The sequence below is a fragment of the Sturnus vulgaris genome, chromosome 1 (assembly GCF_052056855.1).
Source record: "Sturnus vulgaris isolate bStuVul1 chromosome 1, bStuVul1.hap1, whole genome shotgun sequence".
In the NCBI taxonomy this organism is placed as follows: domain Eukaryota; kingdom Metazoa; phylum Chordata; class Aves; order Passeriformes; family Sturnidae; genus Sturnus; species Sturnus vulgaris.
In genome coordinates this window covers 22575838-22601491 of record NC_142243.1, presented here as the reverse complement: position 1 = coordinate 22601491, position 25654 = coordinate 22575838, and the positions used below count along the sequence as shown (strand labels likewise).

At 37.1% G+C, this 25654-nt stretch overlaps 1 protein-coding gene across 15 annotated transcripts in view; it reads right to left on the bottom strand.

Annotated features, from left to right (window-relative positions):
• The window catches only part of CDK14 (cyclin dependent kinase 14), a 405136-nt gene that overhangs the window by 179334 nt on the left and 200148 nt on the right, over window positions 1-25654 (bottom strand). For all 15 annotated transcript variants that reach the window (XM_088161472.1, XM_088161466.1, XM_088161458.1 and 12 more), the window contains 2 exons: window positions 15162-15225; window positions 4011-4059 (listed from right to left, as the gene is read on the bottom strand). In XM_088161472.1, coding sequence (XP_088017598.1) covers window positions 4011-4059; window positions 15162-15225 — 113 coding nt within the window. The remainder of the gene's footprint in view (window positions 1-4010; window positions 4060-15161; window positions 15226-25654) is intronic.

Here is a 25654-nt window from a genome sequence, read left to right as displayed (position 1 = left end):
TGAACTCTATAGGAAGATCAGATCACCACATCTTCGTTCTTTTTAGACCAGTATTTTGTAATTACATTCCACAGTGTGTTATGTCATGCTATGCAGGTGACGCTGCATACTAGATAGAAGCAAACATCAATGCAAGTTTTGTTTTTTAACTTTATAAGCATTACTATAAGATTTATAGATTCCATCTTATCTAGTAAATACTCTCTCTATGATCTTTAAGTAGTTTGACAACCAGTGAAGAAATTCGGTGTTAAAGTTTCCAAATAACTTAATTCACTGTATGTGAAAGTTATATTATTTGCCTCAAACACTTCCCAAAAGTAGCATCTAATAATAACCAATTCTATTTTAAGAATTTAAGGCATCTGACTTATATAATGATCCTGCTGGGTTTCACATTGTCATTGCTGTTAAATTCCATGCTTTTAAATAATTTCCAGCTAGACCAGGAATTGAAGAGCAATTGACTTGTGTCCAATATCTTTCCATCATCTTGCTGTGCCTTTAAAATCATCTTGTGGAAGCTGATGTTGGTCAGGTGCAATTATTTTGCCCTCAAACTACTGTCTGTAATTCTCTGGAAGGTTTCAGGTTGGAGTTTTTTTCCTCTCTTCCTTTGGCCTTACAGACATGAAGCTGGCTCTGTAGATACTGGAAGAATATTATTCTTCCTCCTCCTAACCTCTCCTTACATAAATTGAATTAAAATGTACATTTTGAGGTAAAAGCCTCTTTGAAGGCTTCCAAACCATATTCTCACCCTTACATGCTGTGACCTCAAAAACAAGATGAAGGATCAGCCTGTGCCTGAAAGATGAAACAGGAGATAGTGAAACTTCATTGTGTTTAGAAAATTAAAGCTGTTCTCTTCCAATCCGGGAGCATGAAGTTCAATGTCACTGCTGTACAGTTTCTATGGAAGTTTCTATGTGAAAATTCTTTTTTTTTTTGCATTGCAATTCCTCCCCTATAAAATGCAATAATGGGACTTTGCATCAATAATTTAAGCATACATGTAAATCCTTACAAGACCATAAACATTGCTCTTTAAGGTATATCTTTCAAAGCTACTAAGATGTTGAAAGGAAGTAAATCTATACCAAAACCAATGCATACTTAAAAACAAAAACTGTGTATTTTTCTCCTCTTTTCAGGTCTCATGATCATTGCCTATAAAATAATTATGTATATGACATATGATATTTTGTGTCACCAAAAATCTTCCACAAATTAAATCGGGAAGTTAAAAATGTTTTTTTAAATTTAAGACTGGAGATTGCTGCTTTTTGAAATGTGATAAGAAAGAAAGAAAATTTCTAGAATGAATCGGTCTATCCATGTGTTAAGTTTTATAGCTGGATTATAAACCCTTGGGAATACGATGTCTATAACGGAAATGTTTATACATCCTTAACTACAGCTGTGCAAGCAAACAGCGCTCTAATACAGCACTCAGATAAAGATTTACACTGGAAAAAGAGAAAGCCCTTTACAATTCAAATGTAAATGATACATAATTTTGAGGCACTGAATATTTCCTATTATAGTAGAAACACCCATAGGAAGCACTGAACTGTATGTATTGTCATTGCTTTCAATCCCTTCATTTATGCTGAAAAATTGCAAATCCTTTATGCACAGAGCATTGAAAATGCATAAATATTTTTGAAGAGGTTTCATAGAATTTAGAAAGCTCTGGTCTTATTTGAGTCAGCCTGTGATGTGATCACAACTTGTGTCAATTATGAAATCTCAGAGACTGAAGCTGCTTTAAGCAAACTGGGTTTTGTTCTTTTTCGTGGTATTTTATGCAAAGAGAAATTTCATGCAATAGTCTCGACGGAAATATAAGACAGCAACTTCTCAAATTCAAACCAATTATTGTACTTATTAATACATAACTGCTGTATTTTAGTGGTCTAACTGCTCTTAAAATAAAGAAAAAAGACTTCAGTCCAGGCCTGCAGGATGGATGGAACAGTATGCCAGTATCTATTCACATTACTTAGGCAAATATATGCCTCTAAGCAAACACATTCAAATCAATATTAGTTTCCTTGTCCTTCTTTCCCCATCCAGATCTAATTGCCTATGTTGTAATCTAATTGCTTCTTCCAAGCTTTCGGATTGTATTAACTACTTTTAAAGAAAAAATCAACTTGCAATTTTTTGATTGTAAAAGGACAGGATATAGACCATTATAGCGACTTAATTTTTAAAAGGAAAGCTGTGACTTTCAGGAAATTGAATTGTATTCCAAGCAGTAAGATTGAGGTACACTCAAACATTTTAAGATGCCTGCAAGGATTGCAATTGGCAAAATGGTCTGAGATATTTACAAAAGCCAAATATAAGTGGAGTTAATCTTCCTGTTGTTCCCTCTGCAGTAAACAGGAGATGGATCCACGAAAGCCACCAAATTAGGCTCCTAGATTGAATTGGACAAGCCAGGAGCTTTTCTATAGACTATTGAAAGTCAATTAATGCAGGCTGGTAACACTTAACCTTTGTGGAGGCCTGAACTGGTTTCAGTGCCAGCTTTATTTCTCACTGCAGGAACTGGGAACCAAGGAGGACCCAGTAGTACTGCAAAGTGAGCTACAGGGTCATGGAAGATGCCTGGCACTACACAAGTACAGGTTTTTACTGTACAAAGAACAAAAACTGATGGTATTACATTCAACAGTTAACACCAAAACGTTTTTAACAACAATCCTGCTATATTAAGAGATTCTTCCTCCTTCAGTCAACCACAATTTCAAAAGGTGGTTTGTTTTTGTTTTAGTTTTTTGCTTGTTTTTGGTGTTCGGGTTTTTTTAAATTAAAACACTGTACCAAATGAGTTTGGGAAGGAGCAGATAGAGAAAAAAGTAACAGAATGGCAAAGTGAATATAAACCTAATCACATTTTGGAAAAGTCACCATGCTATAGATTTTGCAGTTGTAGACATATTTCATTGCTAATAAAGAAGGATATTGAAAAAGCATTTGGATTTCTACTCTATTAATAACTTTCTTCTTTTACAACAAGGAAGTTTCTTCACCAAAACATATTCTATCTTCAATTACAGTGGTGAACTTGGGAGATGTTACAGTCTCCTGCTGATTAATCTCTTGAACTCCCTGGTAAACTACCAACAAGACAGCCAGTTAGTAGCAAAAGTAAAATTTTCAATTAGTATACCAGAAAGAAAACAGCAATGCTGGTACAGCAAAGTCTTAGCCTTGCTGCAGAACTTTTGGCCAAAAGAGAGTGGAGAAAAATTATAACAGCTTTTCTGGCAAGACAAGTTGACATAGCTGAAATCATCCAATTCAAACTCTGTATGCTTTCTTCAAAATATAAAAGCCATTAATTGCTCAAGACAGTGCAGTCCAAATATCCTGTCTACAAATATTCTATATGTGCTGAGAAACCTTCTAGCAAACTTTACACAGATGCTTACTTGGACTAATGCCAGTAGTGTGGTATTCAATCTGAATGCTCATCAGGTAACCTTTCTGGACTCTGAGTGTAATACCTTTGTATCAATGTCCATCTGATGTAAATGTGACCAAATTCAGGAAACATTGAAAGGAAAAAAGAAAAAAGTGTGGTGAATTTTCACTGACTTTTTTCATCCATAATTAAGATGACAACAGTATGGTCAGCAGCTCACAGCAATGACCAGATGGACCTGGCAACAGGGGATGATAATGTGGAAACAACACTGAAAAATGGATTAGAAACATATTATTTAAACGTTTCCTAATTTTTATAGACTAACAGAGAAAACAAGATTCAAAACTGATGGCCCAAAGGAGTAACACACTAATTCTCCATGAGCTTAATACATTTGCCAACTAACACCCCGAAGAAGAAATTACTAGGCTATGCAGTTTCTTCCTATTTACAAGAAACTGGCAACTCATATCTGGCTTATTTGAAAAGTTAGATGTTAGATATGTTAACTATCTATGTTAGATCATACCCTTGAAGAGTCAAAAGTGCAATTTAAAAAAATACTTACTTATTCCATGCTTGTCTAAGGTTTTTAGGGCCGTACTGTGTAAACCGTTCTGTAAGAAAAAGGGGTATATTCAATTACTTCACTAAATCCAGGATTCTTTTAAAAAAATATTTATTTATTGTCAATTTTCATAATTCCATAATTTCTATGTATTTCCTGCAGCTCAAGTCCTAAGACAAGGAAAGAAAACTAACTTATGAGCAATTGCCATACAAACAGAGGAAAAAAATACCAAAACAAAACACCAATACATAAAAAGCCCTCAACTTGTTAAACCAAATCAAACCAAACCAGCATGACCTAAAGCTCATTTACTGTGGCATCACCAGAAATGGGAGGTTTTACAATTATTTCTAAAGTAGTTTTTGACTGCTATGGGAAAAAAAGAAGCCTGAAATCCAGTATATTTTTCTTCTTCATGACAAATACAATTCTCTACAGCCTCCCTGTCATATTTTTATGCTTGTCAGGAAGTGTAAGAGTAAGTGTGTGGGTCTCTGTGATACACAGGAACATGATGGACACATAAGTCTATTTTCTAAAGAATATATATAAATAATGAGCAGAAGTAACAAGTACAATGACAGCTTGTTTACTCAAACATTAAGTTCTTCAGTTCAGATAGAAATACTTTCCTACTCATATCCAAGAAGATGCTTGATGTGCACTAGGACTCGAGTTGAAAAAGGAAGGTGCTATGTAAGCTGCTGCAGAAATGAAAGGTCAGTCCTTCCTTAGCCTCTTGAACAGCAAACTGCCTCTCAGGTAGCAGCAAACGAGTTCATCTGGAGAACAGAGCAACATTTTCCATGGAGACTCATTGCATGGAGATCCTGCCATGTAGACTGGTGCTCACCATGGCCTGCTACCCTAATGTGATTGCATTAGTTGCTGTTCTAAGTTCTAAACTTACAAAATACTCCATAAAGGAAAAAAAAATTTGCTTCCTCTCCACTCATGTCCATGACATTTAATAGACCCACTGTACAGTTGCAATAGTATTTTTTATATATATGTACACAGATATACATGCATCTCACTGTGAAAAACAGCTGTAAATGTAAACTTCAAAGGAGTTGTGTTCAAATTCCTGTATTTGTATACTTGCTTGTATCATTTCTAAAGTTGTCATGTACATTTCACACACACACAGTCAGTTCTAAAGATGCCAAAATCAAGGCAGAAGCAAAATCCTAGCATCAATGTGGATGCTTTGATTTTCTTTGTTATACCTATTTTTTTTGCCCCTTTAACTAAAAAGACAAATGCAGAAGCCTCAAATCTCATTGAATTCACTATTGGAAGTTACTGATAATCAGTAGACCTGCAAACTGTGTTTGTGGGCCACTTTGTGTTTACAAGTTTTGTTGCTTTAACCATACTGATGCAGTTAAAGAAATGAAATCACTCCCTTTTAGATATGTGTGACAAGTGTACTGGAAACTGGAAGCTACATGACTATAACCCTACAATTTTAGTTTGCAAAAAGGAATTAAATACATGCACATATGCAAACAGATACCCATTAAAATTGGAAAAAAAATAAAGACTTTCTATATTAAGTAAATTGTCCAACCATAACACTGTCAATTCATTTATGACAAGGGACTGGAAAATAAAATGCAGCTAGACAGTGCTATGTAACAACATGTCTGAGATACACATGGGAGTTCAGCTAATAAACTGCAAATTTGCACATTAATCTGTTTTGGTGCAGAAAAATCTGGGTGGAAAGAGAATTGAACTGACTTGAAGCGCTGCTGAAAAGGTAATGTGGACCTTGAGAGAGACAGATTTTGATTTTATCTGTCATGCTGCAATATGTTTTGGTCAGATACTGAGCTGGTTCAAACTGGCAGAGCACCACTGACTTCAACAGAGCTACATCCACTTAAAACATTTGAGAAGTATCATATACAACATATTTTCTTGACCAGACTATCTGGTGTTTATTTTAATCAATTTAAGCTATTTTTACTGTGGGAGGAAAGCCCCAGAGTCAACCACTTGGCCAAATTGCCTTAAGGCTTTAATGCCCAAAGATCTGTTCCAGTTCTGCAAAAAACCTGAATAACTATTGCTATGCCAAGCTGAATTTTTACTGAAAAAATGATACACTGGAACCAGTTATGTAAATGACATAAGGGACACACATGAGCAAAACAAACTTCTCAAAGGGATCTTCTTTTGCTGTCTATAGTTCCAGTCTAAATATCTTTTTAAGTAAGTACCTTATACATCATATTTATCAGGCAGAGAGAGGGAAAACTGGGGGGTAAGACGAGGAGAGGGCAAAACCCTGTCTATAGAGAGGCAAATGTTTAGTCCATAGTCCTTAATTTCAAGCTTTATTGAATATGCTCTGACTGCAAACCATGCTTCTCCTAATTATTGGTATCAACTCTTTCCTCTCTACTCAAGCAGATTACAGGCTGCTTACTTGAAATGCTTTATACAGAAAGAAACCACATATTGATAAAATAACAGCTCACATTTTTCTACATAATTTTGTGGCATGGCTCCAACCAGAGTCTTACTAACTTTCATGGACAAGATAATTAGATGGGACTATTGTGTTAATTAAGCCCAGCCTCATGTACATGCCAGCTTATAATATTTTTCTGAACTCATCCTTTAGTGAATAAAGAAGCAGTGAAACCAGCTGATTTTGCTTTCAGAGTTGCCAGAACAGAGAAGCTACATAAATCTTATCCTTGAGCTGCACCACCATGGTGCAGTTTTTCAAGTCCTGAACTATGAAACCACAAAATTACATACATAAACCCACTAAACTTGCAGTCCCAACATAGGCAAAAAGAGAGGTAACTTAACTTCACAACTTTTATCTGAGCAGCTCCTGCTTGTGTCAAATTTATCACAGAACTGGAATTCAGTCTCACAATTATATCCCAAAGTTTGCTTCTGAGTCACTTTTCAGAGTGAACAACTCTCACACACCTGTATGAATGTCTCTGCTCTTTACTGCTCAATGTATGTAATAAAACCAAATATAAAGCTATACGTATCTGACTGTGACCAACTGCACAAAATTACATTCTATGATATTTTCAAGCATAGAGGTTTGATATTTGTTTTTCAGAAGCTACCACTGATATGTTCAGAAAGAACAGTAATATAAATCTGTATGTGAGACTGGAAATTCTGCAGAATTACCATGAATGCTCCCCCACAAAAGAAATCCTTGCCTGACGTACTGAGGGGCAACTGTACTGGCAATTACAATCTCAGTCCAACCTCGTGGAAGAAATTCTGTCTAGCAAAAACTTAATTCCTCTCCCTCAGAACTGAAAAGCAAAAATGCACATGTGAAAATTTCATGCAGACACTCACATGATCACCCACCCACACAGCCATCCTCCAGCCCATGCAAACCACTCTCAAGAACACAAGGTGCAGCATCTTGCTAAGGCAGCTGCTCACTCTCATCAGGCTCAGATTAAAGAAACATGAAGAATTGTAGGCTTACAGATCAGGATTTGATTTCAGATGTATTTTGAATTTTTATAGTTCAAATTGTTGGTATATATACTGGAGTTCAAATATTTTTAGATTATTATTATTATTATTATTATTATTATTATTATTATTAAATGTGTTTATTTTGAATAAAAACTCTGGAAGGCCAACACAGTAAGGACATTTGAAATTTAAAGTTTAAAACTGTGATTTTAATTTCCTTTACGCAAACACTCCAGTATTTGCCAATTTTTTGGGAACAAATTCAGGAAAAAAAATTTGATCCTCTGCATTTTTATCCTAAATATGCAGTCATGATCCTCACTACCAGCTATGTCTCACTGTTACAGAGCTGCCTTTTCACATGGGTGCTGTATTTCACCTAGTAAAAGGTGAACTTTTGCTTATGGGAAACAAAAGAAGGAAGAGACTTTTACTTTTGTTTAAATAGCACAGCACCTTAGCATGCTTACTATTTGCTTCTTAGAAGGCCAAGGTAGCCAAATCTTGACTAAGTGGCATGTCCACAATCAAATGCAGTAAAGAGATGCTTGTATAGGACTCCATAAGTAAGAGCTAACATATAGTATTCCTATTTGTTATGGGAAAGATGTAGCAACATCTTCCTGTAGCATAACTTTTACTCTCAGAATGTCCCAAGAATATCCAAAAGGACGAGGCTAACCTCCACACCCTGAGAACCAGCCTCAGAACCAAGACTCTCTGTTCTGCTGGGCACTGCACACAGTGGTGACTGTGCCAGTTACACAAACATTCTTCTGGCAGCACAAGGACCTGAGCTGCTCTTTGCTTCACACCTTGCAGTACAGCTTATTAATGCCTCATTTTTAAGACTGTGCCCCACAAACAGTAGCATCAAGAGTCTATTGGAGTAACAACTGGAAGCAGAAATGAGCAACCAGAGGAAGAGAGGGAGGGAATTTCTTGAGCTAGTTAATTTGACAAACTTGATGCACCAAAAAAATTATGTTTTTAAAACAACTGCTTCCAAATTCTGGCCAATTTGAAGGCCTAAGGGGAAAAAAAAAAACCTGGCCAGAAAGTTCATCCATTACACTCAGCAATACTAAGTGGTCTTAGAAAAAAACAGTCTTTCTTTCTTTATTTCCTTTAGACAATCACTCTACAGCAACAGTTATATGTGCACAGTCACTTGTGTGCCCACACATACACCTCCATGTTCTGCACTGCAAACATCATTATGTGCCTGATGAACACTCTCCATCTGACAGCCCTGCATCAAGGGCAGGTTCAAACAGAAGCGAGATTCAGCAGAACTCACTAGTGAGCTTATTAGCAGACCACTGCAGGAATACTGTCTGCTGTGAGAATTGAAAATATAAGCACTTGCATTTTAAGTAACATAAAACAAGATGAGGGTTTTTTCGTCTTTTATCAGTCAGAAAAACACATGAACTATTATACCTTTGCTTTGAAAGGACCTAAAATAGGCAAGGAAAGCTACAGAAGGAATTAGAGGCAGAACACATTTTGATTTTTAGCTTCTTTTTAACAGTATTGATAATCAGCTTCTAGTCTAAACCAAAGAACTTAAAATGCAGTTTGACTTCAAGGCATTTTTTATGTTGTTAATCAAAACACGATGGCTAATATGCATTCCTTGATTAATGCTCTTCTCCATTTAAAACCAAATGTGATTAGCTTAAATGCAAATATTTAAACATCACCATAATTAATATTTTGAAAAGTCTAATTCATTATTTCTTTGAAAGAGTTTTCTTTACATTTAATTTAAAAGTCTAACGTGACTAACACTGTATTGTGATATGTAAGACATATACCATTTTTAGTAAAGATTCAATACTAAAATTATTCAAATTGTGTTAGCTAAAGATATAAAGACAAGCATCCATGTTGACAAGAAAATTTTCAAGCACTACAATATTTGCAGCACTAATGTGCAATTAGAGTTTTTACTGAAGTTCTGCCACAACCAGAGTTTTATCAAATACATGAGGCTAGACTTTGGAATTCTGTATGCCAAACATCTTGAGAAAAATTACAACTCCCTCCCCTCCATCCTGTCCTCACTTCTCCCTTCCATTTGCTTTAGAAGAGCACAGTTTGTGTAAAGAGGAAGAATAGCTGCTGTTTCCTACACTTCCTCCTGAGGATGAGTAGAGAATGTAATTTTAATACCCAGCATTGTCTGAAGCAGTGGAGTCCTACATTAGATGGTTCCACCTTTTAGCAGAGCTCACCCTGCCTCCCCTGCATACATAATAAGTTACTTTAACTTTTCAGCTTAATGTAATTCTGTTTAAAGAATGGTGAAAACACTGACAACTCTGCTTCCCTTAGGTTGTGGATACCACAGATAGAAGAAACACTAAATAGTACAGTTTAGTTTTGGCAAAAGAGGGGGAGGAATTAGAAATTAATTCTCCTTTACAAATAGCCCTCCTTTCTTCAAGTACTCAAATTCTTGAAGACTATATCTATACCAGTAATTTAAATGAGCTTGGCTGAGACATCATCACTGTCCTGTAGCACTGCTGCAACACTTCCCACTTCCATCCTCCAACCCAGGAGAGAGGGGATTCTTACAGGGAACAGTCCCTGGCCCACAGAACTTCCTAACCCTAAGGAAGCTCCTAACCCTAAGGAAGCTTCATAATGCCCAGGAATTAATTATTTGTAAGTGCTAATTGTCATGAGGTAAAGGTATACCACAGGCTGCTCTGACAGTCTAACAGCAGAGGCTTCCACACCACCTGGGAACGTTCCCTGGCATCAATGCAGATGTAAACAAGCAAGATATTGATTTAGCATGTAACAAAATGTTGACAGGCTTTGGAGAAACTCTGTAGGAAAACCTGCTATGAAAGTTTGAAAAGCCATATGTTCTCATACACAGTATGTTCATGTGTTTGTGCCAAAGGAGTTCAGTCTCTCAGTCCAGCCCTACTCTAAAAGGAGACTTAAATCTTTCGAAAAAAATCTGACTGTCAATCAGCTGTTAAGATGCATGTAGGTAGATCATATTTCTAAACCAAATCTATATTTATTGATCACATGGGAAGTAAAGTAGAACTCCTGAGTTAGAACACCAGCTCTGCAGTGGTTTTGTCCATCATAGACTTGTGATTTTTTAATAAATCCACGAAGTACTCATCAGTCCCTGGCAAAATCCATGTTATGCACTATCTCCTATGAATGCTTTTTCCTCACTGTTTCTTTTTGTGTACTGCTTTCTCTTTAAGGAGACACTCTTCCTCCTTTCACTCCAGCTTTAGGGATTCTCTTTTAAAAATCAGTGCTCAGCAGATGTTTCCATTGTCTCATAAAGGCACCTTTTCAGGTGTGTTACTCTCTATTGTATCTGATCGTCTGTGGAACATTGTGAGGTTCAGGCTCCTACACCATCAGCCCAAGATTAAATATTTAACTTCCTTTCACCTAGAAACAGTATTGTAAAGAAACTGATGCACAGTGAACATTACAAAGCATTCTCATGTTTTTTCCACCTTCCTAACAAGTTCCTTCCTCTCCTTGACCGTTACCATCTCTTCATTGCCACGGACAGTTCATTTATCTTCTATTGTGACCATATCTTACCTTCTCCCATTTTACTCACTGACAGTACCTCCTGAAAAATCTCAACTTCCCAGGATGGAGGTTATACAGCATCAGTCCCAAACAGTGACTGAGAATGTCAGAAAAGTGAAAATTTTACTTAAGTGTAGATATTTATACAAAGGTTTATCCTTTGGACAGGACTCAATCCAGGAGAAACAGCTGGAGAAGAAAAGTTGATAGGACTCCAGACTAAAAAAACCCGGGATATTTAATAACAGTGAAGAACATAATGCACAAAAAATCAGGAAGACTTTGACACAAGACTGGCAAGGAAGCAGCTTGTTTGGGAATACTGCTTCACCTCTACTCATACAGATAAGACAGTTAATGCCTACTTTAATTCATTCCTGGAGATACACATAGAGTGATATGATTGATGTTTGAATGTGTTTTAGCTCAGCAAATCTACATATTTCCTAAAGCACTGCAACAAAAGAGTGAAGAGTGGATGGATACATGTTCTCCAAATCTAGGGGATGGTGTTCATCATTTAAAGTGTCTCTGTCCAACAGCCTGTAACATGGGGCTTCTTGTGTGGATGAAACATCAAGATTTTATTGAAACAGCAACTAGCACTTTTTCACAATTCCCTCAAACTGTTTTCCTATTTGAGGGCAGATAATTACTTTCACAGGGATCCAGAATGGCTGGGTTTCATTGGTGAGGAAACCAATGAAATGATAATCCCCGAGTACAGAAAGACCCTTGCAAGATTATAGCATCCTTAACAGCTTCAAAGTGAATCACAGAGGTAACCCAAAGTCACTGAAATACTCCTGAAGTATTTCAGGCCTCTCAAATGTATTATTTAGATTATCTTTAAGTAACTTTCTAAGCAGGACATGTATGCATGTGTGTCTGTGCTCACAGATGCAAATACAAACTGAGATGATGGAGGCTGCAGCACAGAGAAAGCTTAAAGATCAGGCCAACCTTTAGCTTTAAATATCTTATCTATTACTTGGAGCATTTGTAAGACAGTGATTAATCTCAAAACAGGCAGATAAAATACAAGTTGTTTTCTGACTTTTTAAATGGCAAAAAAATTATTTTCACTATTATAAGCTGTTAAAATCACCTAGGTTAGGGGTTTAAATGACCTAGAGCCACCCACAACTAGCCTTAGGAACATATTTCTTATTCAGGCTCAGAAATGTTCCTGCATATTAAGATGTCAGAGATCATAGTTATTAAAGCACTGGATACTTTCCATAATAATCAAGACCCTTGGCCACTGTAGTAGAGACTAATATCACGTTTTTCAGACATATTTTTCCTAGTAAACTGTGACTAGCTCACTGCAGCACAAGACTGTGCCCCATCAAATCACAGTGTGAAAATTTCTCGAAGTCTGTATGCAAACAAGAAGTCCAATGAAATTCTGTTTCGACTCTCAATACTCTTCCCAAATCCACAGGCATTTAATGTGCTCAGCATTTTTTAAACTATAGCAACCATTTATCACTGATACTTGCTGTTCAAATGCTTTTGTTCTATGCTTACACAACTCAAGTTCACAGAATCAAAGCCTTGCCTGAGTGAATGTTGATATCCTCACCATCAATGCTCTCTGCACTTCTCAATTTATCACAATTAGTGTTAGCAGCTATCAGTTTTAAAACTTACTAATACATGCAAAGCACAGGCTCCATATCATATATATTTAAAAACAGTAATTTCAAAAATCATCAAGAATAATGGAAATGGTTCAGATTTGGCAAGACATTTCAGGATACTTCTTTATTTTGCTAGGAAAAGGAACAGATTAAATCATCTTCAAAGAATCACGGAATATTCTGACTGGAAGTAACCCACAAGGACCACGGAGTCCAACTGTCAAATGTATTATTAAAGCTTCAACTTTCATTTTTCCTCCTTGTAAGTCAGTCAGGAAAGCTAGAGTGTAACAGCAATTTCAGACCATCAGGGAGGGGAGCATGGCTGGTTAAGCACCTGCAGAAGATGATGCAGCAGCCTCACCATAGCCAGAAAGCTTTTGTGCACAGAACAGCATGAAGGAAAGCACAGTTTTAAGAAGTGACAGAGAACCTGGTATCCTTGACCAAACATCTCCAACAACTCTAATGGCCTGAGCACATAGTATCCATTCCAGCCCAGCCCATAGGTCAGAGCATTTTGTGCAGAACATACCTTAGGTACTGGTACCCCAGAATGATCCCAGAGGGATGTTTTTTGCTGCTCTAACAATTCCACATTTACCAGCATAAAATTCAGTTACTCAGTTTTGGGGTATGCAAGCCAGTTTTGGTTGTCCAGTTAGATGATGCTTTCTATTGCTGTAATTTCTAAAAACAGCAAATAAGGAATCATAAGACAAACAAAAAATCCTTTTACCAAGGTCATCAAGGATATAGGGTGCACAACATAGTATGTGTACAGAACAGGGATTTTATTTTTTGAGTGCTCCCAGACCTCCACAGTGTAAGGGAATTAGGGAGCTCAGTGCTTTGCATTAACAGGCCCTAAAAAGATTAAATGATTGCCAGCAATAATAGTAATTACTTTGACTTAACAAATCTACATACTTCACAGATGTGGAAAGGATCTGAGAGAACAAAGGCCACACCATGCAGAAATGGTGAAAATACTGAGTGACCATTTTCTGTCTTGGAGGCACCTTTTCTCCTCTCCCCACTCTGTATTTGTATAAATATTATGTATTCATAGCTGAAAAAATTCATAGTCTGGGATGGAGAAAATAAGAGCAATTCTAATACAATGCCTGTATAAAAATTAGATTTAATGAAGTGCCTACAGTGGATTTATTTCCTGATGTTCTTCTATGGTAATAAACCCATATCCCTTGACACACTTGGAAGCAAAACCGAAAAATGAAACCAGGAAATTTCTTGGCTGCCACCTACTGTTCAAAACTTTCCTGTATCTCACAGAAAAAGAAAAACAAACCAACCCAAAGAACAGTCACTAACACCTTCAGGCTTTCTCATTCTCATTACTATTCTTGCTAAAACCAATGTTTTTGGACTGCTTTTACAGACCACTGCATGTCTGTAAGGATTCTGTATTTGCCCACCGTTCAATCGGTATCAAGAATAAGAAACACCAAAGCTTCTAAACTTAATGGAACACTGTTTAAGGGAAGAACATTGCAGTATTTTAGTATTTCATGAAAAGACTGTTAAAGAAGTTTCTGATTCACTAGAGAACACTAGAGTGTGATTTCACTAGGACAGAGACTAAAAAGCAATGTGCAAGAAAGCTGTCTGCATTCTTATTTTTCAAGGCTTTGTGTCTCTATCGGGGTAAGCCTACAATATATTTGTTTCTCTCTCTCTCTCTTATTTTGAGAGCTATCTAGATCTATTTGTCCTTCACAACTCCTCTACATCATCTTCTACCTACTCATTCACCTGCTTAACCATGTTTAAAAAAACCAAATTTCATAGATCCCCACTCAGAAGTTCACAAGACTATATTTATTACATACATAAACATAAACATGCAAACATATATAGCATAATGAAGCTGCCCACATCCTCCTAGTCTCTAACTGCTCTCTCTCACAAAAAGGTATCAGATGGTGAAACAGTTTTTCAAGAATGATTACAGAGTATGACAACTGTACATACAGCACATACTAAAAAATTGAACCTTGGCAGAAAGATACTAATAGATGATCTAGTAATAACTTCAGCTTTCACAATTTCTTTTCTCTACTCTTTAGTTTCTTTTATATTTGTCAACGTTTAGTGTGCTGTGTTGGAAAAGTAATCCTGACTAGAGAATCAGCACACTGGCAGTCTGAAAGGTACAATACTCAGTGGCTGAGGAATGCAAGCAGGTCAGGGCTCATACTGTAACAAACAGAAGAAAACAAAAAAGAAAGCAAAGAAATTAAATGAAAGAAAACTTCCCACCCTGAGCACAGTAAAAAGTAAGTAGCTGGAAGAAGTGCATTACAGTTCACACACTGCACACCAGGTAATTTTGATCACATGTGATCAGGGATTAATTATCTCTGTTGTGTACTTCCAGAGAGGGAATTTGGAGAAACTTGGTGCTTCAACCTACCTGGTTTGAAATGGGGTAAAGAGTGGACTCCAGGCCACGTATCTTCATTTGGTGTTCCAAGTACCTGTATACAAAAAAATAAATAAAACCATATTGCTTTAATAGAAAAGACTTAAGTCATAGCACTGTAGAAATCAACTTCAAATAGGCTTCTTAACTGGGGGATGGGGAGGAGGAAGAAGGTACAAAAGGTTAAATTATGACAGCATTGCCAAGGTACCAGTGGAGTCTGTAAAGCAGATGGGAGTGCTGTGTTCCTGTCACACTGCCTGTTCAACCAATGGATGTTAAAGCTACTTTTCATTCACAAGTATAAAGCTATCTGAGAGCACTGGTGTTACAGAGGCTAGATAATTTAGCTCAGAAATACCTTCAATCCCTAGAAACTTAAATAAGATAAGAAGATAATAAATAGATGCTAGGATAGAAGATTTACATAGATGGTAAAGAGTGTGGCATGAACGAGAATGCACAGCAAAGAGTTGTTATTTTAACATGGCTGCAGTACACATAAAAATACTAATTTCTTAGGAGATACAGACTTTATTGACCCATGCATTATGCTTTGTTTCTATTCACTTCAACTGTCCTCCTTCTTGTAATGTAAGTCAGACCAACTTCCAGCATCAAAGTATTTACACTTCTCACATGCATCTTATATTCTCTGTTCACATGAAAAGTTCACTCTCCGTGCCCTTGACACAAGTAGTAATTGAAGTGAGAGAACTGCTCTAAGTAGTTCTCTCAAACCTGTTTTTGCTGCATAACACATAACTGTCAAGACTTGCTTTAAATAAAGTCAGGAGGAACACTTAAATTAACAGCTCTAGAAACACATTTCTGAATGAAATGTGGAATTTAATATTTCACTAGTAAGATCTTTCTTTTCAAAAATTTACACTCAATTTCTAACATGAATGGAAATGCTAGATTCTTTTGAATATTTGTTGTAAGCTCAGGCCCTGGAATAAAAGGTTAAATAAAAAGGATATTCTGAGTGAAAGTAATTCACATTAGTGCTGTGCTTGCTTTGCATTATCAAGGTACAGAAGCTCTGCCCCTGTATGCACTGCAGATCATCTGAATAAATCTTTTGGACCTGCGTATCTTCAGGTGACATTCTGTGGTCACTTACCTCAGCATGAAGCAAGCCCAAAGTTAGCATGAAAATCTTTGGTCCAAAAAATGTGAAAAACAACATCTACTCCAAATCATTTGGAACTGAAGAGATTTATTTTAATTTTGTTTGCTGCAATATACATATGAATTAGGAGCATTAAAGCAAGGACAACACTCCAGAATACTTGTTTCATTTCTTAAGCTATGTAAACATTTGTTCATGTTGATAAATTCAAGCTGAAAAAAAATTCTTAGAAACAAGACTGTCTTCTTTAACTCTCCCGGAAATTTATTACATTAAATTTTAAAATGAGCTTAAAAACTTGAGACAAAAGTAAATAACCTCTAAAATAGATACAATTTTTACCTATGTGGTTTACTTTATGAGTGGAAGGCCTCAAATTTGTTGAGCAGTTAAAAATGGTCATATTTTTCTAATTGAAAAGTATTAGTCCAAAGATACTTTTTTCTCCACAATCAAATACAATGGGCAAGCAGTCCAACTTGGATGTAGTATGATCAGCAGAAGGTGAAAGCAGAGTACTAAGGTGACAAAGGTGACAGTATCAGTGCAACTACAGAGTATACATTCACATAGTTATTTAGGTATGCAAACTCACTGATTTTATTTGTAAATATTGTTTGTAGCACACTTCTTTCAGTCTTTGTGATATGTCTTAATTGGCACTTGAATAAGATAAACCTGGCCCTGCAACCCTGATGCATCACAACACCCACGTTCATCTCATTATTGCTATTAGAGAGAGCACAGTGCTGTCATTAAACACTGAGGAACTTAGGAGACACTGTCGACACTATGTCACAAAATCAATTTGCAAATAACTTCCACTTACCTTCGGCATTAATCAAGCTCCTGGTGCCAAGCACCTCCCAGACCAGGAGAGGGAGCCCGTGGATCAAAACCAGAGATTCTTGCATCAATTTAAATTTAGAAAAGGTTCTCAACTTTGCAACCCCTCTTAGTGAATCAAAGGAATATTCTCTTATTAAATAAGATATATTGGTTATTAATATATTTGTTCTGAATATTAAAAAAAATTAGCCACATTCCTCTAAAAGTGTGTTCTTATTTTCCTCTTATTTTAGATGAGACAGAAGCAGCTATGGGACTGCACAGATGAAAATTAAAACCAGCTAACAAAATCTGTAATTTTCACTTTTTAAAAGAATCTCTTGACTCACTCTTGTTTCACTAGTTTTCCAATCCATTTCTTTAATAATATTCTAGCACACCTGCAACCACAGTATCTAGGAGCCAGCTACAAGCAGGTTCTGTGCATTGGAGTACTAAAATCACCTACAATATTTATAGCTTCTCTCAAGGGCAGCAGTCAGGCTGAAAACAACTGTGGGTTTCCTAGCATCTAAAAGCCAACCATTTTTAAGGTAGAGACACTTGGTAATTCAGGCAAGGATCCAAACACTATAAAGATCATCTTTCTTCCACACGATTTTTTAGCATGTGCAGTACAGAAATTCACAATATGTGACAGCCAACAAACAAGGAGAGGGCAGCAGTGAAACAACTGTGGTTTTGGATAAGATGGAACAGTCACTGCCCACAGGTAAGTCAACATAAAGAGATTTGTAAGCATCACCTTGTAAGTGATTCTCCTAAACAGCAATCAATCCCATCCTGATGAGTGGGATTAAGCAATCCAAAGAACGAGTTCTGACACTGCTATAAACAAAGCAAAGAGGGTTCACACTTAACAGCACAGTGGAGAAGAATCTGCCTTGTTGTGCAGCTAACAAGAGAGAATTAAGGCACCAACATGGAAAAGGGAGATGGAGAGGAAGGGAGAAGCCAACAGTGTTCTGGTGTTACTGGAATACACTGTCACTTAGCAGTGAAGATTGATTACCCAGGCCCAGAACAACAGCTGAACACCACGAGCTGTTATTTTACAGGTGACCTCCTAGCCCCAACTTTCATGGTCCACCACTTCTCATCCCAAGCATGCCACCAGGAGTTCTGCCTCCTCTACATTTTAACATTTTTTCTTTCCATTTCATGTTCCAAAACTATAAAAATAACCACTGCTGTCACAGCAATCAAGCCACAACTTAATACTGGAATAAAACTTTTATTTAACATTGAGAATTATTTGAAAAAATAAAACTAACTTGTTTGCTTCTCTGCTGATAATTTGCTTCTCAGCGAGGTAAGCATTCAGCTTCCATGGTTCAATATCCTATTTTCTTTAAACTGAATTACTAACACAAGACTAATCTACAATTCTCAAATTAGGAATGCAGGTAATGTTTTCCAGGGACCACGGCGTTATGGTTTCTGCAAACAAGACTCCAGAATCTACTGGGGTTCTGCTGTTCCACACCACAGACAACACTCTGGGCTCTTTTATTCTCTGACAACGGATATAAAATGATATTCTCATTTGAGGCTTGCTATTAAAAATCAGGACCAGATTCTAACTCCATTTGTAGGGTGAGAAGTCTGTTTATGTAAAAATGACAGTTTTACAATACATCAGGGTACTGAGGGTCAAATACCCATACTGCCAGTTGATATCATTAGGGTTTGGCAGAAAGTTATAAAAACAGAACCTGCTGTTCAAATCTCCATACACAAGCATGATATAGAAAGATTTCCTAGGAAATGCAACAAAAATTCAACAAGGGCTACTGCATTGCCTTATATTTTTAATATAAGAAAAATATGGGGGTTAGCATCTGGTTTTGCAAGGACTCATCATTCCCTGGTGCACGAAGGAATAATTACTTTACAGCAAGCTTTGCACCAACACAATTAGTCATGTTGTCCTGTATTCTGCTTCAAATGCAAAACCATCCCACGTTATTGCCATGTATTAGATGAGCAGCAGTGCAAGTCTTTCCTATCAGCTCTTTCCCAATTGCTGGCATAATTAATAAAGAAAAGCATTTCCCTTTACACTACAAGTTTTGAATATAGAAAGCTGCATATTACTGATAGATATACTTGTTAGAGCTGGTGATCCTCAAGAAAGGAGACAGCTTGGACTACAACAAGACAAAGAACCTGCAGCCTGTGGTATTATTGAGAGCAGAATGAAAGACAAGACCAGAATGCAAATGAGCTGCCTTTCCTTAGACAAGAGTTATGGAAATCGGGTTAAGGAATATACAGAATTTAAATTTTTTGAATGTTAGGTCAACTTGATGAACAAACAAAGTTTAGTAAATAAAGAGTGTCAGGAGAATGGAATTTTTTCCTTTTAAAAGAAGAGGGATTTGTTGAAAAGTGCCCTGGAATTTTAACTGGGAAAAGTTACAAGCTGGATGTAAAAATGTTTTTATTTTATTGTACCTTTTAAGGAATTTTCTTGTACTTTTCCCTGTCTTCCAGTTTGCTGGGTAAAACATATTGCATTTAGTGAATCCTTGGCTGTGATCTACCATGGGAGACTACAGCTGTTTGTGGAACTGAACTCAATCAAAAGAGGAAGAAAATAAGAATTACAGACCATTCCCAAATCAGCAATCTCTTTCTGTTGAGCGAGATTTGGAGGTTTCAGATGTTTGGTTTTTCAACAAAAATCTGTTCTATTCTTCCAAAACATATATATCTAATGAAGTTTTCAACTTAGTCAAAAACTTACATGTCTTCAATTTCATTAGAGCAAAGCACATTACTGCTTTAGATTTGCCTCTTGAGGAGCAGTGTAAGTTCCAGGGTTTTTCTACAGCAGCTCCATCACCCTCAGAGCCACCTCTGAACACAGAATTTCTGCTCTGCAAGAGCAGTGGTGCTGAGCCATTTGTCCAGATGATCCACCTACAGCCACGTTCCCTTCCTGAGGAGCAGAGTCAGGTAGATCTGAACCACATCTTTCACAATCTGGAAAAGTTTGTGTTAGCAGAAGTGAAGAAGTGAAGACCAAAGAATGAACTTCATCCTTTAACTGAGCATTTGATTTAGAAAAAACATTCAGTAATTATTTCTGTATATGTATGCTGACTCAGAGCCTGCTGACAACTGCAGTGAGGCTTCCTTTCACTCCCTGCTGGGCACAATGGTGACAGCTGAGTGTCAAGTTTAATATCCAACAGATAGAGTCAGAAATGGAATTGCCTCAATACCAATCATTTCTTTCACTTCTTCACATCAGGAGTTTAGAGGTTTGCCTCTGAAGTTCAGTTTCCATGAGGGCCTGTACATCTATTAATTTGTGTAATACACTTACAGGGCAGTTAGACTGGGGCTGGACACATTTTACCCTTGGGAATATTGTGGAAGTTCCAGGATTCAAAGCTGCAGTGAAAAAGTCACATCATTTTTTGCTAAAGAAACAATGTCTACCAGCTAAGTTGGCAAAAATATATTTACTTAGATTCATGAAAAGTAAAGACCACATGCCTATTCACTGTCCTTGAGATTTAGAATATTGAAGCCATTCATTAAATGAATAGCAAAAATTGTGTAGTTCCTAAACCAGGAATCCATGCCAATTCAAAATTAAAACAATTGAAGAAAGATTGTGTAATCTAGGCAGTCTGCTCCCATGTGGAATGCAATAAAGGCCTTGTTCAGAACCTGAAAACCATGTTAGTAAAATTATTTTTCTTACACAGCTGTCTATGTAAGTTTTCCAAAAAAGTTTCTGTATTTTTTTTCAGTCACTGTCATCAAAATATCCCTTCATTATTCCCACACAGATAAGAAATTAAATACCAGTGAAACAGATTAAAAATATAGAAAATGTAATTCAACAGATTAAGCATACTGAAAACATAACTTGCATGCTTCCTCTTCAGAATAAAAGTCTTAAACAAGAACACATAATTCTTTACAGACAAATACAGAATTTAAAATTCTTTTTCCTAGTTTTATGTGTAAAACAGGTGGTAATTTTTTTGCTTCTTATGTGTAAATGCTACCAGTCATGAAAAAATCCTTACAATGATGATACATGGCAAAAGGAACAATAAATTCAATAGCCACCATTTTATATGCAAAATGGTAATGTGAAAAATGATATTTTAAATGTGATCTGCATTCATTCAGGAAATTAAATCAGAATTATGGATGTAAGAGAAAACAAGGCTGGTTAGAAACCAAAATGATTGGAGTATTTCTTTTGCAAGTTATTTTGTAAATTATCTTAACCAAATGGTCTTAACAAAAAAAAAAAAAAAAAAAAAAAAAAAGACAACCAAAAAAAGACAACCCCCACCAAAAAACCAAACAAAAAAAACCCCAAAAAACCAAACAAAAAACCCCCAACAACAACAAAAACTAAAGGAAAAAAATAAAAACAACAACAACAAAAAAAACCAGCACACACATACAAAAAAAAGGAAGCTAATAAATAAGGTAATAAATAAGGTAATAAATTCTTTCACTAGCCTTATGAAGTACCTGTGAAGTACCTGCTACACAGATGATGAGATTGGGACACAACAGCAACACAAAAGAGAGAAGGCACCTCCTCACCAACCTCATAAACCTGTTTTTGCTCTAAGGAAAGTGATGTTGCTTTGTGAAAAAATGCAAGTTATTGAGGCTTATTCTTTAAGGTGAAAAAAGAAGCAGCAACAACAGAATGAGGTTCAACAAAAGCCTGACTCAGGCATAAAGTGGAATATCATAATTCCATTATATATGGTCATTGAACCACTTTCTTTGACCATAAGAAGGGATTTATGATGAAGGTGTATTTTAAAACCTTGGGCTAATGTGCCACTATGGATGAAGGAAGCAAAACATTCCCACAAAATTCTAATAACACACATTCATTTAAAAAAAAAAAAAAAAAAAAGAATCAAGCTCAACTAATATTTTTGCTTTAGCTATGTCAAGGATGAAAAATGAGGTACTTGAAACAGTAGAGGGCCCAACTGTTCTTAACTTCCTTTCCCCATAGAGGCAAAATACAATGAAGTCTTGCCAGGAAACCTTTTTAATATGTGATTTTTTCCATCCTTATTTTATGTATATAAACAACATTTTAGTAGCTGTCTGCATTGCAAAGTTAAATTTATCCCAACGCTGTTTCCATACCATTTGCAGCACAAGGAAATCCATCATTCTCCTCACAGCCATGGTAACCACAGCTACCTTTCTGAGGGACCCTGGCAGAGACAGCACTGCAGCTGTGCCAACACGAGGGACACACAGGGGACACTGGAGACTGCCCAAAACCAGAGCCGGGCTCTGCTGGAGCTGGGAGCCACAGCTGGCAGGAGAGGAGCAGGAGGAGCTGCCAGCCCAGTGCCACCCAGCACTGCAGAGCATCAGGACGAGGTTAAATCAAATCCCCAGCCCTACAACAAAGCACCACGGGGCTTTGACACGCCAGTGTCCTTAAACGCTCAGTCAGGGAAGAGTTCTGTTTATTCCAAATTTGGTGAGATGACTTCTAGAAACGAATTCTGTCCATAATCCAAACTGAACCGGAATGAGCACAAAACTGGAGTATTTAATCTAAATTTCACAACGAGGAAAAAGCAAGTGTGAAACAACTCATACAGGACTGTGACATCCTCTTCCTACAGGGAGTCAGCACATTTCATCATAAGGCCCTATTTTAGTAACTTACAACATCCATAAAAGTTCACATGGTGGAAGAAACTGTTTTTTAAATTTTGTGATTCTTACTAAAATGTTTATGTGAATGAGATGAATGCTAAAAAAAAACCTAGAAAAAAGGATTTGGCAAACTTATTTTGAAAATAGAGGGGCCTAGGCTGTAGAGACACAATCTGAAATTAGCAGCTAAAGGGGAAAAAGGAAACTCCTGACAGAGACTGCACTTTTCCTCAAACCAGTGCAACCACGCAGCAATCTTGCCAAATCAAAAGCTAGTTAAACAATGATGTACATGGTAAAAGGAGATTGTTTAGCTCCAGAGTGAAAAGATGGCTCCTCTGTGAGGGATGCTCCATGCTGAACTGCTAAAAGCAGAACAGAGAACCTGTCCTTTCAGCTTTCCCAGCCATCTCTGCTCAGGAGTCGCCTTCCATCAGCAAACAATCCCATAATCAGAATTTTAAAATTCTGACATTAAACTAGACTTAGGGTCTTTGATACCTGCTTTGGAGATGCAGAAACTATAAAAGATCCCAACAGGATGAAACTGATCTTTAGTAAGAAGAGAAAAATTTTGAAAGCTTTTGTAGACCTCGAAGCTGTGGATCAGGAAAAGACTGGGCAGAAAATTCATGTAGAAGACTCAAGCTAACCTTAAGAAATTTTTCTCCCCCCCAAAAGGAGAAAGGCTTGGTCTTCTGGCATTGACAGAGCTTGTGAGCTCTCAAGTAAGGTTAGAGAGAGGGAATGATTTTACTGAGGAAGAGATCGGTGTTAATACATGTGAAGAAGCAGCTGCTGCTGCTGCTAGCTGTGCTGGAAGGTCTCTTCCTTGCTGTTTGAGAACAAACAGAATGGGTTCTTTACTGCAAAGACAACTGTTTTCTGCCAGAAGGACCCCGTGGCTCACAAGTCATGCTTGTGTACATATTCTTTAAAATCTGCTCTGATTTACTCTGTACAGAATAGTGATACACCCTGCATTTCACATTTCCTATGCTGTCTAGGTTGCAAAGCCTTTGGAACAACCCACCCAAACACACAGTCCTCTCCTAAACACGCTCTTTAAAGATTTATTTCTAGTTTTTTTTTAATGACTTCTTTTATTTAAACTGAAAAAGGAGAATAAAAATAAAAGCCAAAACCTGTGGGAGGCTTTTAGGAAATGTACTTCCAGAAACCCTGCTGTGCTGGCTCAGTAGCTGGCTCATTTGAATTCCAGGTATGCACTACACAGGGTTTTTTGGAAATGCTGGCTTATCAGAAAAGCAATGCTCCCTTTGGATCATAAAGCTGGCTTTATGGTCTTTTTGAAGACCGTGAAACTGGCTCAGTTAACACATATGAATTCCTACCTAGTGTTGTAGTATCCAATCTCATTGGTACAGGCCAAGCTACACTGCTGCATTAGGATATTTAAGGGCTTAAAGCAGCCATTCAGCTGGAAAGCTTATTTAAATAATTAACAGAACAAAGTATGTGTATGAATCATCATAAAAACAGAAAGAAAAATCTTTTCATTTAAAAGAAAATTACATTTCTTCACTACAACTGTTTAAACAAGCCAGAACATTTGGGATCACATCCTTTCCACTGGTTGTCACAGGAACCAACCAACATTTCCCCAGAACAAACCTCCCCTCCAAAGCAGTGAGTGCACAATGCACTTCTCTGATACTGGAAACATTTTGTCTCTGGCCTGGTGCCCAGTCCCAACACATCAGAGGGACGATTGTGCCTCGTTGTGACAACACACCAGGACTCACCACTCCTGAGCCCAAGGAACAGCACAACAGGAGCTCACCACACGTGCTGCTTATGGGATAGAAAATTACTTGCAGAAGAAAGCTGTTGTGCTAAGGCAGATAGAATACTAGAGCTGGGTGACTGAGCTGCCTGAGCTCACTGTCTGGGGAAAAAAAAAAAAAGAAGTATAATGAAAATTCTTTTTCTCATCTAAAAAACCAGGGGAGGTAACATATACTGAGACCTATATATGAAGCCTGGTGCTCAGCATCACAGAACAGCATGACAGTAGAATCTGATCACATCATCCAGAAGTTTGCCAGCTCCTCATTTTGCCAGTGAAGGTCTTGATCTTGCAATAATCTCAATTTTGAATAGATTTATGAAGCCACATGGAGCTCAGTGATGCAGTGGGTATTTTGTCAAGTTTTTTTAAGTGGCAATCTGCAGAAAATGAAGGCAGCCAGTCACACTGCCATTTGAAGAATGTGCAGGTTCAGGTGTTACAATGTTTCTGAAACAGTGAGGGCATTAATAATGAGCTCCAGTTGTGATGGGTATATAGACAGATAAGAGTACTCTTCCTGGATGTCTAAATATCCAGCTGATTCCTACACTGAACCTTACCAGAATTCTCAAATCAAATCCCTTTTAAAAATGTCTAACCTTATCACTTAAAATCCATTTCAAGTGATAAGAGTTCGAAGTATGCCTCCTACAACAAAACACAGCATGATGCTTGGTGTATTCACTCCAAACAGCAATATTTTGCTGCTACCAAAGAAAAGAGTTTTATATTACCCTTCTGAATCACAGGCACAGAACAAGCAAGCAGAATGAAAAATGGAAGTACAGAAATATTTTTTTCCTAAAAATGGGGGAAATGTCAGGTTACATCTGATGGAGAGAGAGTGGCTGTAAAAGCAGCTGAGACATTTTAAGTGGGGTCAGTGCAGAATCCCAGGGAGTTATGCATTCTCATCCAGAGGATGGTAAGATCTGTGGGAGGACTGGCTGAACAGAACCTGTATCCTCCAGTGCAGCCTAGTGAGCCAGCACACCTCACTCAGAGCAC